The sequence below is a fragment of the Sinocyclocheilus rhinocerous genome, unplaced genomic scaffold (genome assembly GCF_001515625.1).
Source record: "Sinocyclocheilus rhinocerous isolate Xijiao unplaced genomic scaffold, SAMN03320098_v1.1 scaffold1413, whole genome shotgun sequence".
Classification (NCBI taxonomy): Eukaryota; Metazoa; Chordata; class Actinopteri; order Cypriniformes; family Cyprinidae; genus Sinocyclocheilus; species Sinocyclocheilus rhinocerous.
Genome location: NW_015639297.1, coordinates 512,390 through 525,238, shown reverse-complemented (window position 1 = coordinate 525,238; position 12,849 = coordinate 512,390). Strand labels below are relative to the sequence as shown.

General features: G+C 36.0%; 3 protein-coding genes across 4 annotated transcripts in view; 2 read left to right on the top strand and 1 right to left on the bottom strand.

Moving 5' to 3' along the window:
* Window positions 1–6,432, bottom strand: part of LOC107751121 (myelin and lymphocyte protein-like) — a 7,858-nt gene extending 1,426 nt beyond the window's left edge. Inside the window, exons 1-2 of one of the 2 annotated variants that reach the window (XM_016566729.1) lie at window positions 6,412–6,432; window positions 370–490 (exon numbers count right to left, since the gene is read on the bottom strand). In XM_016566729.1, the coding sequence (XP_016422215.1) occupies window positions 370–459 (90 nt within the window). In that variant the 5' untranslated portion in view covers window positions 460–490; window positions 6,412–6,432. Of the gene's footprint in view, window positions 1–369; window positions 491–2,439; window positions 2,488–6,411 lie in introns of those variants that run through there. The other variant, XM_016566728.1, reaches the window with a different exon arrangement.
* Window positions 2,856–5,357, top strand: LOC107751120 (transmembrane protein 246-like). The gene is made up of 2 exons (XM_016566726.1): window positions 2,856–2,977; window positions 3,409–5,357. Exon 2 carries the CDS (start codon window positions 3,596–3,598, stop codon window positions 4,784–4,786), a length of 1,191 nt encoding a protein of 396 aa, XP_016422212.1. The 5' UTR covers window positions 2,856–2,977; window positions 3,409–3,595; the 3' UTR covers window positions 4,787–5,357.
* The window catches only part of LOC107751119 (two pore calcium channel protein 1-like), a 9,062-nt gene continuing 2,402 nt past the window's right edge, over window positions 6,190–12,849 (top strand). The window contains exons 1-14 of the mRNA XM_016566725.1: window positions 6,190–6,479; window positions 7,263–7,345; window positions 7,429–7,543; window positions 8,145–8,273; window positions 8,700–8,816; window positions 9,108–9,226; window positions 9,333–9,434; window positions 9,609–9,735; window positions 10,029–10,236; window positions 10,327–10,471; window positions 10,656–10,841; window positions 10,940–11,004; window positions 11,334–11,421; window positions 11,511–11,580. Of these exons, the coding sequence (XP_016422211.1) occupies window positions 6,375–6,479; window positions 7,263–7,345; window positions 7,429–7,543; window positions 8,145–8,273; window positions 8,700–8,816; window positions 9,108–9,226; window positions 9,333–9,434; window positions 9,609–9,735; window positions 10,029–10,236; window positions 10,327–10,471; window positions 10,656–10,841; window positions 10,940–11,004; window positions 11,334–11,421; window positions 11,511–11,580 (1,659 nt within the window). The 5' untranslated portion in view covers window positions 6,190–6,374. The remainder of the gene's footprint in view (window positions 6,480–7,262; window positions 7,346–7,428; window positions 7,544–8,144; window positions 8,274–8,699; window positions 8,817–9,107; window positions 9,227–9,332; window positions 9,435–9,608; window positions 9,736–10,028; window positions 10,237–10,326; window positions 10,472–10,655; window positions 10,842–10,939; window positions 11,005–11,333; window positions 11,422–11,510; window positions 11,581–12,849) is intronic.

Below are 12,849 nucleotides of genomic sequence, written 5' to 3'. Positions count from 1 at the left end.
TACTTTTATATATATATATATATATATATATATATATACAGTACGGTATGTATTTACTTAAGTTATGAATCAAATCACTTTAAGTAGGCTGGAATTAACAATATAATCTTTGGATTAACACACTTCAACATTTTATGGGTCTTAATTGCATTTTTTAAATGCTTTTTAACTAATTTTTACCAATTAAATAGGTACCACTTAGATTGATTAACAAATACTGTATGTTTGTATTTGAACTTACAATAAATAAATTACATAAAAGTTTTTTTGTTTCATAATGTTTCAAGGTGACTTTAATGGAAACATAACATCAATAAAGTCAATAAAAAAAGTCAATCAATAAAAATCTATTAATTTAAATCAACTCACAAGCTCTGGAAGGTAGAGGATGTCGGGTATGGTGCAGAATATTGCCCCTCCACGGGGCAGGTAGCCCATTTGTCCTGTATTGGTCGCCATGTGTGCACACCTGAGTGATCTCTCTGCACAGCTAGAATGAATGTGCAGAAGTGCTGAGGATGTGCTTTATTAAAGAGGCTGACAGAGTGCTGGACAGACCTGTTCATCTTGATGCACTCCATGAAGACCCACCCTGTGTGCTCACTCCATCTGAGGGCTGCTCTTTTATTTACTTGCTGGACTTTGTGTGTCAAAGTCAACACTTGTTTACAAATCATTACAGTGTCCGATGGTCATTAATTTTTGACAGTGTTGTTGGTTGTTGTCTTTAAAACGGCCATGACAACTTACTTTATTGTCTTATAATAGAACAACATAGCCTACTTTATACATCAACATCTTATATTCTAATCCTAAATGGATTTCTCTATTCAAGGTAACATATGTGATAAATATACTGTATGTAAATGCAAAATATGGAGAAAATAAACTGAGCAGAAGACGAATTTAAAATAGTAGATTTTTAAAAAAAAATCTACTTCCTAATTTGCGCTTTTAATTTGACCATACTCCTTGTGGCATTTTGTAAGACTATAGGCAAAATTAAACATAATGGAAAATTTGTTCTTTTTCATTTTCCCTAACAGTACAGGTGATGAGAAGTCAGTCTGGTTACAAGGGTGGGTTAGATTTCAGTGTGTTTAACCAGAACACAAGTGACCATGGTGCGTGTCAGAACGTGACTCAGGATTTAGTTTCATAGACTGTCAACTATGGTGTGTGAAAGATATTAGAGAATGGTTTGATGTACTATTTTACTTTACACAGTATGTGCGTAAACATGGCCAAAAATGGGTTTTGCTATTATAGTCGATGTATCTATTAATTGTCTCTAATTTGCATATTAATCTGTTCTTTGGGCAACATGTGATGAAAAAGAAGTATAATAATAAGAGTAAAAGCTTAGCAACATTTTCATTACAATCTTATTTTTCATAGAAATATTAATAAGCTATATAATTTCTTTTTCTAGTCATTATACCCTAAAATGCCTGATAGTGAAGTATGTCCTGGTGTCCTCATCAGTGGACATGAATGTAATTGATGCATGTCTCACAACAGAAAGTCATATTCTGCTTTGAAAACCCACTGTCCTGAGATATTCATATACTACAAACAATTTGAAAATTAGTCCGATTTACATGACAATATATGATCATATTTGCATAAGGGTGTTAAATTTGATCACTAAATTCATGTCAGCCATTTTTAAAGACCAAGAAGAAGGAGGGGTCATGATGAAACTTTCAAACATTTGGTATCACTGAAGCTGATGATACACAGGGCAACTTTTTGAGCAATTTTGCCGGCAACTTTTGTTAAGCAATGTTGCTTGAGTACTTTCCCACTGAGAATGGGTAACAAATTTCTATCTGGATACTTTAGATCGGTTGTGGGCCCTGTGTCTCACCTGATTGCCCATTGACAGCAACATTAACCAAAGTTGCCTGGCAACATTGCTCAAAAAGTTGCCTTGTGTATCATCAGCCTAAAACCCCTGAATGTGCTCTTTACAGGACATCCAGACTTAAAACTGTGACAAGTACGGTCTCAGAGAAATTCGCTTAAATGTTTAGGGTGACCATACGTGCCATTTTCCCCGGACGCGTCCTGGCCAGGATGCGTCCGGGGAAAATGGCACGTATGGTCACCCTAGCTTAAATATAATGCCCTCTACAGAGGACAAAATGACTGGGTCCCAGGAGGGTATAGTATGTAAAAATTATTATGATATAGATCATATAAGAAGTGTCAAACTTTCCCTGAAACGTTTTCTAGGTTTTGAGTAGGTGATTTCAATTCTTTTTATGCTTATTTAGATGCTAATGTTAAGATGCTTGTGTTCTTTCTTCTTTAAAGCTTGATCTCATTCACTGTGATGTTAAGACAAATAAAAACATTTTAAGACTGAGAAACACCTTATAACTTAGCCTATATTTGATAGTCTGTTGATTACTTATTACACGGCATACAGCTTACCTTCCTCCAACCTTCTGGTCTACCACCAACCTACCAAAAATCTCTCTTTTGCACATTTCATTTTGCCCCGCGCATCGACGGCAGACCGTCTTTAACCCCACACTGCCATCTAGTGTCTGGTCTTGTAATTACATCACGTGATGTCGTTATCACGCGGTTTCTGTTACTTTACTTAGCGCTGGCTATGAGGCACCAATCACGGTGGTTTATGAGCTCTTGATGATGATATTTTAATTGCGGTCTCCTGTGATACAAAAACGTCCTAAAATTCGTTAAATGCGATCTCAATCACTGAATCAGCTTTATGAGTGCCTCTCCCTGGATGCACTCAGTGTTCTACCGGGTAAGGAACGGTTAACATTGCTTCCCTGTGAATTAAATGCGCATTTGGTCCGTGTGTTACGGTAATACGGAAACGCCGTAACTGTTGATGTTTGGATTAGATTTGGGCAAATAGGTCATCAAGCGTGATGTTTGACACGCTGTTCAGTCTCGGCTGCTGTCTTCTAGTCTTTAGGTGCTCAACATCCACATTCTGGTAGGAATGCTAAACTATTTTTCATAATGCTAAAATAGTTTTCATAAAACAATAATGCTTTGTTGAATTCATTATTATTTCACTTAACGGGTCATTTCTTCCGGGTTTGTTTTCTTTATGCAATAAGCTCATTCATATCGTTTTTCATGCTTTCTACGAGCTTTTTGCACAGAAAGGGGCATTCCACAAAAAATGTCTTTAGAGTGTCTCGTTTATATGAAAACTTTTACAATGTTTTACATTGTTATTATATATATATATATATATATATATATATACATACATACATATACAGTGTATATATATATGTGTGTGTCATAATGTTTTATTTAAAGAAATGTATTAATGACCTAGAATGTTTTTAGTAATATTTAATGTTTTTTTTACAATAAGAATGAGAGTATGACTCTGTATATCACTCTTGTTTACAGATACATAATATGGAATTATCTTGAGAAGGCTCTCTAAATTCATAAGCTTGTATATGACACGACTTTTACTGCATATCAGCGCAAATCTGGTTCCCCCTGTCCCTCCACCTGTGTCACATATCCATCACCTCAGCACTGTTTTAACTGCCACAGAAGTGAATTGTGATCACAGTTTAAACAAACACAGATGCCTCGATGGAGGACTTGTACAAGCAAACACTTTCGTTGGTCAAGCCCAGTAGCTCAAGGGCTGCTTTTGTGTGTTTTAACCTTTGGAGTGATACTGCCTATATGCTGTCATCGTCTACTTTACTCATATTATTTTTTAAAGACTGTTTATCTTGATTCACTAAGTGATGCAGCACTACAAGAAAGCTACGACAGAGGCCAGGAGGCCCTGCGTTTCTGGGAAGCAGCAGCCTCTACGAAAAGCCTGAAGGACCCGTTGGAAACAATTGCCAAGAAACCGGATCTCCTGGTCACTGTAGTGACAGCCAGGAGAGCAGAGGGGAGGGACTATCACTACCTGTTACAGGTGGCACAACAGCTCAAATCGCTCCTCAAAGCGTGTGGCGATAAACCATGTGCTGAGGTCATGCTCTGTGACGTCGAAAGCGGTCCCACTTTAAATGTGGATGCTTTGCTTCTGGAGAAACAGTTTTTGGTTGTTAGACGTTCTCTTGATGAAAGGTGGCAGAGCCGAGACGTGGCCAACATCTTTGAGAAGGAGAAAAGAGATTATGTTTTCTGCCTGCGCAAAGGATGGGACCTGATGAGGCCGAAAAACGTTGTTGTCCTGGAGGATGACGCACTTCCTTTGACTGGTTTTTTCTCATCCGTTAAAAACATACTCTCACGGAGATTTGCACTTAATACTTTATACATTAAGCTCTACCATCCAGAACGTCTGCAGAGATACTGGAATCCAGAACCTTATCGTATTCTAGAATGGATGGGTCTCGGCCTGTTTGGGGCTATGATGCTCCTCCTTTTGTTATCTCACTGTACACCTCTTTCTTTTACCTTCTCACCTCCTCATTTTCTCTTTCTGGCTCTCTATGTAATGGCCGTGGCTGAGCTGGCAGGGAGGCACTATCTCCTAGAAATCAGACGACTTTCGCCTCAGCTGTACGCTGTGTGTCCTGCCACTGAATGCTGCACCCCTGCTATGCTCTATCCAGGTAACGCCTCCATTCGAGCCGCTGAATACCTGGACCAGGCCGTCTGCACTCAGGGAAATGCAAAAGACATGGTGCTGTACAAGATAGCCAGATCGAGGCCAGGTGAGAAGGCACACAGCGTTGAACCCAATCTCATCAAGCATATCGGTGCTTACTCCTCCATCAGGATGAACCCCGTTCCACCGAGATTAATTTGACTTCAGATTGTTCTCATAGAACAACTCATAAAAGTTAAATATGAAACACATTTCAGACACTGTTTGAACACGTACTCATGTAGGAGTTCAACGTAACACTTAGATTAGGGCCCAAAAAGTGTCTCTACTCACATACACTAATTCATGGAAAGGAAAGAAATTAATTTAGATATAAATAACAAAAATATAACCTAGATAAGTTTTATATATGTGACCCCTTGTGCTGCAGTTCCAGACACAGATGTTTTAAGAATGTGGTGTATTTTTAAACACATTTCTATCTTGACTAAAGAATGGGATGTTTAAATTTCGCAGTCTTTACAATTTTATATATTTGAGATTTATATATTATTATTGTTGTAGTTGTTGTTGTTATTTGCATCTGCTGGAAATATAATCATCTTTTATTAGTGAATTTCCTGGTTTATATTATATACCACAATAAAATAATTTTACATTTCACATTTTAAATTGTTTCCTGTTAACTTTGACATGTTGACACCTACAGTAGAATGCTGCTTGTCTTTTAAAGCAATGTTAAAGCAATGTTGTTATAAACAACGCTCAAAACACTTTAATTAAAAAAAGTGCTTAGTTCACATGCATTTAACAATCACATAACTTTATTAGATTTTTCTTTCTATTCATCATGAGCACTAAAATGTTTGTCCCCAGATATTGATTTATTTACTTTTTTTTTTTTTAAATAAATAAAAGATTGTTTGCATAGACTTGTATTGATCTTTCAAACTATGGCATTTATAGAAATAACTTTTGGTAAAATAAATAAATATTAAGTTTTACAGTCGTTGGTCTTTTTCTTTTTTTGTCTGCCTAACACTTTATTTTATAAAGGTAATTATACACTGAAAAACGTAATAATACATTATTTGATATTATGGTGTTCCTCTAGTTTTGAGATCTCAGCGTAAATTACAGTGTAAACATAAGGGAACAATGGGTTAATCATAACACAGTCGTTGGGGTGTTTTCTTTGAGACGTCACTATAAACTCTGAGCCTGTGGATCCTCTCCGCTAGTTCCGCTGGATTCAGTCACATGACTGGGCAAAAACAGCTGTACAAACTCGTCGGTTTTAAATAAGCAGTATAATAAATTCTTATATGCATCCTTGACAAATATATTATTCGCACCATAATTGTTTATTTGTGGAGGTTAAAGCCAAATGACACTTTTCCGCCGTTTGGAATGCGAGGGATAAAACCAAAAAAATCCTACTATGGCGAGGCCTGACCTTATGAATATTAATTAGAGATGACGTTCACCCAATCTAAGCAAGGCATCTAATCAATGGAAGGCTGTGCTTCTTAATATTAATGAGACCATTCTCAATTTGATTGGTGAGATGGCTTTTCTATTAAATATTAATTTGGCCATGCTGACGTTGCTCGGTCATTTTCCAAATACGAAGGCGTGGATCATGAATTTGTAATAGCAAGACCTTCACCATACTAGGATTAGTAAATTCGCTTCGTTTGCAAGATGAACTTTTTCAAGACTGGATTTCCTGCGAACTGGATCTGTATCAGGTGCATAAGGACAGGGAAACGTTGAGGGACAGAGAAAAATGTCAGAGACCGAAAAACCAAATGGCCATACTTTACCAAAGGATGAAGGTTTAACCAATGGAGGAAACAATGTTTCCAGTAACGTTTCAGATGAGATGACAGAGGTATGTTGCGTGGATATAGTGTTCTTGGAAACCTGTACTTATCAATGTGCCGCAAAATGTAAACATCTAAAAAGATGGGTTTAAAAATACGTTCAGGTTCATAGATGGTACTCTGATATTAAGTTTGGATTGGTTGGTTTATTAATTGGGATGGAAAGTCTAGAACTTACCGCAACATGGAGGTCCTATTAAATCTGGATCATTATATGCAATCAGAGAAACATCTGGTGTCTTGCTTGTCAAGAAAAAAAAGAGAAGCACTGAAAAGTTTTTTTTTTTGTTGTTGCCTTTTGCAAACATTTCAGAAGTTCTTTACTTGTTAATTGTTTATCATTTGTAGAGAAATGCATTGTTATGTTTGTCTGTTGCCATACAAATATAATTATGCATGGACCACACTGTTAACTGTTCGCATAAACGTGCACATATTAGTCCCATTTTTGAGTGATGGCTGTAGTTTGAAAGGGAGGTTATAGCACGTAATAGTTTTGGTAGAATTGATGTGTCGAATGGTATGCCACTCCATTTAATCCAGTTATACACAGCCTTTTGCTAATTATTTAATTTATTAATTGGTATTTACGCAGATTTTATGACATCATATTAATTGAGAGATTACATGGAATATTTGCACTTATATAAATCCATTTGTCACTCCACAGAATCATTTAAAATTAACTAGAAAATATTTTTAAAAGTGGATAAATAAAATATGCAATGGACTATAATGGCCTGTTTTTATTCTCTCTTCTTGGCCGCTGATGTTTACTGATGTGGTTTTAGAAATTCGACCTTGCCACAGTATATGTGTCAGATGCCCAGTATAACAGGAACATCTTTTTTGATACTTCGCCACAGGCTGTGAGGTAAGAGATGACTTTCCAGCAATCATTTATATAACTGACTATTACTAGATTGTGTATTATAAAATCTGTAAAATATTCCACAGGCTGTACCTGTTGTACAATCACTTGTTCATGCAGACGCTGGTATATGTGTTCATCATTATAAATCTTGCTCTGGCTCTCTTTGAGGATCCTGCTGTTGTGCCAATTCCTATATGGGTATGAGTGAAAAACATTTTAAACTTACATTTGAAATTTGTTCAGCGAAGCAGTGGTTTAATCATTTATCCAATGTGCAATTCGTTGCAGACCTTTGTGTAGTTATGTGAATGGGTAGTTGAATATTTCTTGGATGTTCATTGTTTCTATCTATGTTTAACTATAAAACATGTTATGCATGAACCTCTATGTACTGAAATGAAAATTTAGGGTCTGTTGTCATAGTAGAGTACCTATGTGAACTGGAAAAGTATTTGACTAGCAACATAAAACAGTTTACTGCCTTTATGACATCCTGTATTCCATGCCAAACCCCCATATGACACAATGGGATATTTCATGGAGATTCATGTTCATTGAAAAATAGTCACTTTCTATGGAAGAATGTCAGGAGCTTTAGATGGTGTTTTCTGTCACTATCCACATTTATTTATTTGTTGCCCAGCTAATTGTGGTTAGCCCAGACACTCACAGCCAAACCATTTGGCAGTTAGACTCTGATAAAGTAACCTTAGATTAAAATCTTATTAGATGGTTATTAGTAAAATTCTGTGACATTGTTGTGTGTGTGTGTGTGTGTGTGTGCATGTGTGGTCTCTAGGTGACTTCTACAATTGAGATCATATGTCTCTCTGCGTTCACTGTGCGGATGGTACACTATGCCAAAGTCATTCCAAGGGATAAATTCTGGAAGGATCCTAAAAATATCTGCATCATAGTCATTGTAACGGTAGGCCTCTAATCTAAAAAGAATATTTTTGGACTGTAAATAAGAAATAGATCAATTTTCATTTTATTTACAGATACATAGTCAGTTTTATCTGGTTCATATCATAATATATTATTGATATAATATAATACCAGTGAATTCACCTAAAGTGTTCTGTCTGTACAAACATAAGAAAATGCTGAGAATGTACTGTAGTCGTAACAATGTTATGAAATGAACTTTAGCACGGGGTTTGTCATTCTCAGCAGTTCTGCAGGATCACCAGGAAATGTGGCATTCACTGACTATGAGTAGACATTTAGTGAAGCCAGGAAGAGGGTTTACGTGTGTCGTGAAACTTGCTTGCATTCCTATAAATTTTGGGAGATTTTGAATATCACTGTATTTTTTGTTTCATGATCTGTCTTTACTCTTCCCATCTCACAGCTCTCTTTCATAGATTTGACTATATACGGGGCTCTGAAAGCAACAGGCTACTTTGCCATCCGATGGTCGAGGGTCTTAAGACCTCTTCTGTTAGTCAATGTTACAGAGGGAAGACAAGTAAGAAAACCTCAAAGCACAAAATCAAATAAATAAATGTATAGTAGTTCCTGCATTGTTTAATTAGCTTACCAATTCACTGATTCATTCTTTTTTTATAGTTTGAAAATGTCCATTCAGATAATTTTGCCATGAAATAAAGCTTAAAGTTGGAGAAAACATACACTGTTGTTCAAGTGTTTCGGGACATTTATAAAATCTTACCCATTCCAAACTTGGTAGTGTATGTCTATATGTCCTCCACAAATGTCCTCCAGACCCATTCTTTTCCCCTCCCTTTTGTGTCTGTAGCTGCGGAGGGCGTTCAGGAGTATTCGGAATGCACTGCCTCAGATCTCCTATGTTTTTCTCTTATTCATGTTCAGCGTGTTGGTCTTTTCTCTCATGGCTCTTAAATTGTTTGGGAAAAGGTAATCCGAGATACAGTATCAACCATTTATACCTCTGGACTTTTCCAGTCATCTCATTTGTGTCTATTGAAAAAAAGTGTATTATTATCTTTTTCTTTTATCTTAGGGGCCTTCTTACCATTGATGGTTCTCCATATTTCACTGACTATTTGGATATTGTTTTCGATCTTTATGTTTTAGTGACCACTGCTAATAGCCCTGATGTCATGTAAGTCTTGAACTATTGCAAGTTTCTCTCTCTCCTTTTAGGCTTTATTCTCTTTGGTGAATTTTTTATTAGTATGTATATTCAACAGTATAAAAGACTTTCAGTAACCCACAGTGTGCTTTAAGCATGCTATGCAAATGCTTCTGTGATATTATTTTTATATTTTCATTGTAGGATGCCGGCATACAACTACAGTGTTTTCTTCACTATTTTCTTCATTCTATACATTGTTATCAACACATATACCTTCATGTCCTTCTTTCTTGCTGTCGTTTACAACAACTACAAAAAGTACCTTAAGGTATTCACATCTTTGTCAAGTCAGCATGCAACTTTCTCAGTCACATTTATTTTGGTCACATTTTAAATAAATTATTTTAAAATAAATTAATCTTGAATTTATATGTATATTTTTAAATATTAAAACTAATTAATATTAAATAACATTGAAACAAGTTTATTGATCTATTAATGTTTGCATTTAATACTATTGATCAATCTAATAATCTAGCTCATTCTTTTATAGCTAGTTCTAGTTGATTTCTTTTATAGCTAGTTCTAGAAGTTCTTCTTGATTTCTTTCCTGTTTTCTAGGAGGAAGTGCGGCAGCTGGTGAAGGCCAGAAGATTTAAGATGTGCCGGGTGTTTTCTTTGCTTCAGGAGACCTGGGGTGAAGGTGGAGAGCCTGTGGTGACCCAGGCCAAATGGAACCATCTGGTTAAACTCGTCAAGCCGAATATCAGTATTGCTCACCAGGAATTGCTCTGGAGCGTCTTAGATGATCAGAATAAAGGACACATAGGTCAGACTGATTTTTCTTTGCTTCAAAAATAGTCAAATATTTGACTGCTGTTTTATTGAATTTCCCCCTTAATCTTCATTGTCTGAGCAGGGAAGTTTGCATTTGTCCAGCTTGCTGATCTTCTGAGTATTCAGGTGATCACAGTGAAGTCACAGCCACACCCCATTCAAATCTGTTTCCCCTCCATGTATAATTCCTCAGTCAGCAGATTCATTCGCTATGTGGTTCATCACAGGTACATGGACACAAAATATCTAACTTGCATTGATACTGAGACATTTCTTTTTTTTTTTTTTTTGGAACAACAAAGTTGTATGACTTCCTTTTGTGACCCTGTTGGACATCCTATTGATGCTGTTAAACATGTTTGTACATGTGCTTGCCATATGGTCATCTGTTTGTTGTATTGTGTGTTCCAGAATGTTTGTGTATGTCTATGACCTGATTATCCTGGTGAATGCTGTATTCATTGGTCTGGATGAGGAGAACCCTGTGGTCTCAAATGCTGAGTGGGGTTTTCTGGCTCTTTATATGTTGGAGATCATTCTCAAACTGTACGCTACCGAGCCGCGGGCGTTCTTCGCTCGACATCATTTCTGGAACTGGTGAGGAGACTTTGTTTTGTATGGCTCACTGAATTTGATCACATAATATCTGTGTTAGCTCACATGAAATCAAATTCAATTAAATCGATCTCTTACAGGTTTGATATCATCATTATTGTGTCTGCACTCTTTGGCACTATCATTAACTCAGCACTCAAACACTGTAAGTGCTTAGGAAGGTTATGAAGTATATACTTATGTACTACTGATGCAATGTACTTGGATACAGTTTTGCATTTACTAAATTTACTAATATCATCATTATTGTGTCTGCACTCTTTGGCACTATCATTAACTCAGCACTCAAACACTGTAAGTGCTTAGGAAGGTTATGAAGTATATACTTATGTACTACTGATGCAATGTACTTGGATACAGTTTTGCATTTACTAGATTTTATATCAAAGTTGTTAGGTGTTATATAAGCATAGCTTTAAGAAATCTTACTGTCTTTATCTTTGCAATTGAATGACCAATTTTTTTTGTTTGCAGCTGGAGGTTACACAAGTCGCCAGATCTTGGACATCGTTTTCATCTTGAGAGTCCTCAGACTCATACGCTTGGTGGATTCCATTAAGAGGTCAGATAGTCACAGCCAAATGCTTTTTATATGCAAATGTTTTTTAAATGCTGCCATGTGACATTAAACTAAAAATCTTACCTTTGTAGATTCCGAGCCATCATCAACACTCTTATTAAAATTGGACCAACTATTCTTACATTTGGCCAACTCATAGTGGTGAGTATTTACATATTGTTAAGGGATAGTTGAGCCAAAAATGCCAATTCTGTCATAATTTAATGATCCTCATGTTGTTCCAAACTTGTATGACTTTCTTTCGTTCTTTTGTCTATACAGTATAAGTCAGTGGGGTTCAGTATTAATTTGGACCCCATTTACTTTCATTGTATGAACAAAAACAGTTGAGTGTTCACTGTTCAGCAGAAGAAAAAGTCAGACAGGTTTGGATTGACATGAGAGTAAAAAAGTGAACTGTTCCTTTAAGAGCCTCATGCCAATATCAATCCTTCTGGTGGCTATCTTAGCAACACCACTGGGCAGTTATGTTCTATTTAGCTAATAGGGATACTGAGAAATGTCAAAACTATGTTTCAATGACATTTCAAATCAGCAATGTGTGTATAATCATTTTTTCTGAACGCGGAAGTCACGCCTGACTCTTAACCGGAAGGATGCTTTGCATTTCCGGTCTTCAGTGTTTCTAGTCAAATTAACATATATTCTGAGCTGATAATCTAATGTTAAACCTATTAAAAATTTTTTTTTAAAAGCACATGGCTCCATAGCGCCATCACACTACAGTTTCGCAATGACCGTCATTTGTCAGTGCCTCACTCCTCAAAGTTTAATGAGTGTGTAGATGACACAAAGCTGCCGACGTTAGCTACATTAAAAACAGATGGGCACTATTTGAATGGGTTCCTATGGAGACCGGAACAGAAGAGCATCCAATCGGAAGTTCGAATTCGTAATGACGGAGCTCATCGTTTACTCAGGAAAAAGGTCTATACGTACACTTATTCTACCAAATCAGAATTCAAAATCAGAATTTTGAACCAGAATTCAAAAAACATCAATCACAAAAAACTCTATAAAACAAATAAATGTTCTTTAGAACTTTATTTTCATAAAAGAATCCTGAAATTCACAGTGTTCACAGAAACATTAAGCAGCACAACTATTTTCAACATTGATAATAATAAGAAATGTTTCTTGAGTGGCAGATCAGCATATTAGAATGATTTCTGAAGGATCATGTGACACTGAAACCTAACGACTGCTGAACACATCAGAGGAATCAATTTCATTTTAAAATATATTAAAATAGAAAAAAGTTATTTTAACTTATATTTAATCATATTTACTGTATTTTTGATCAAATAAATGCAGCCTTGATGAGCAAAGCATTCAAAAATCTTACCAACCTCATACTTTTGAAAGGTATTGTATGTATACATATATATATATATATATATATATATATAT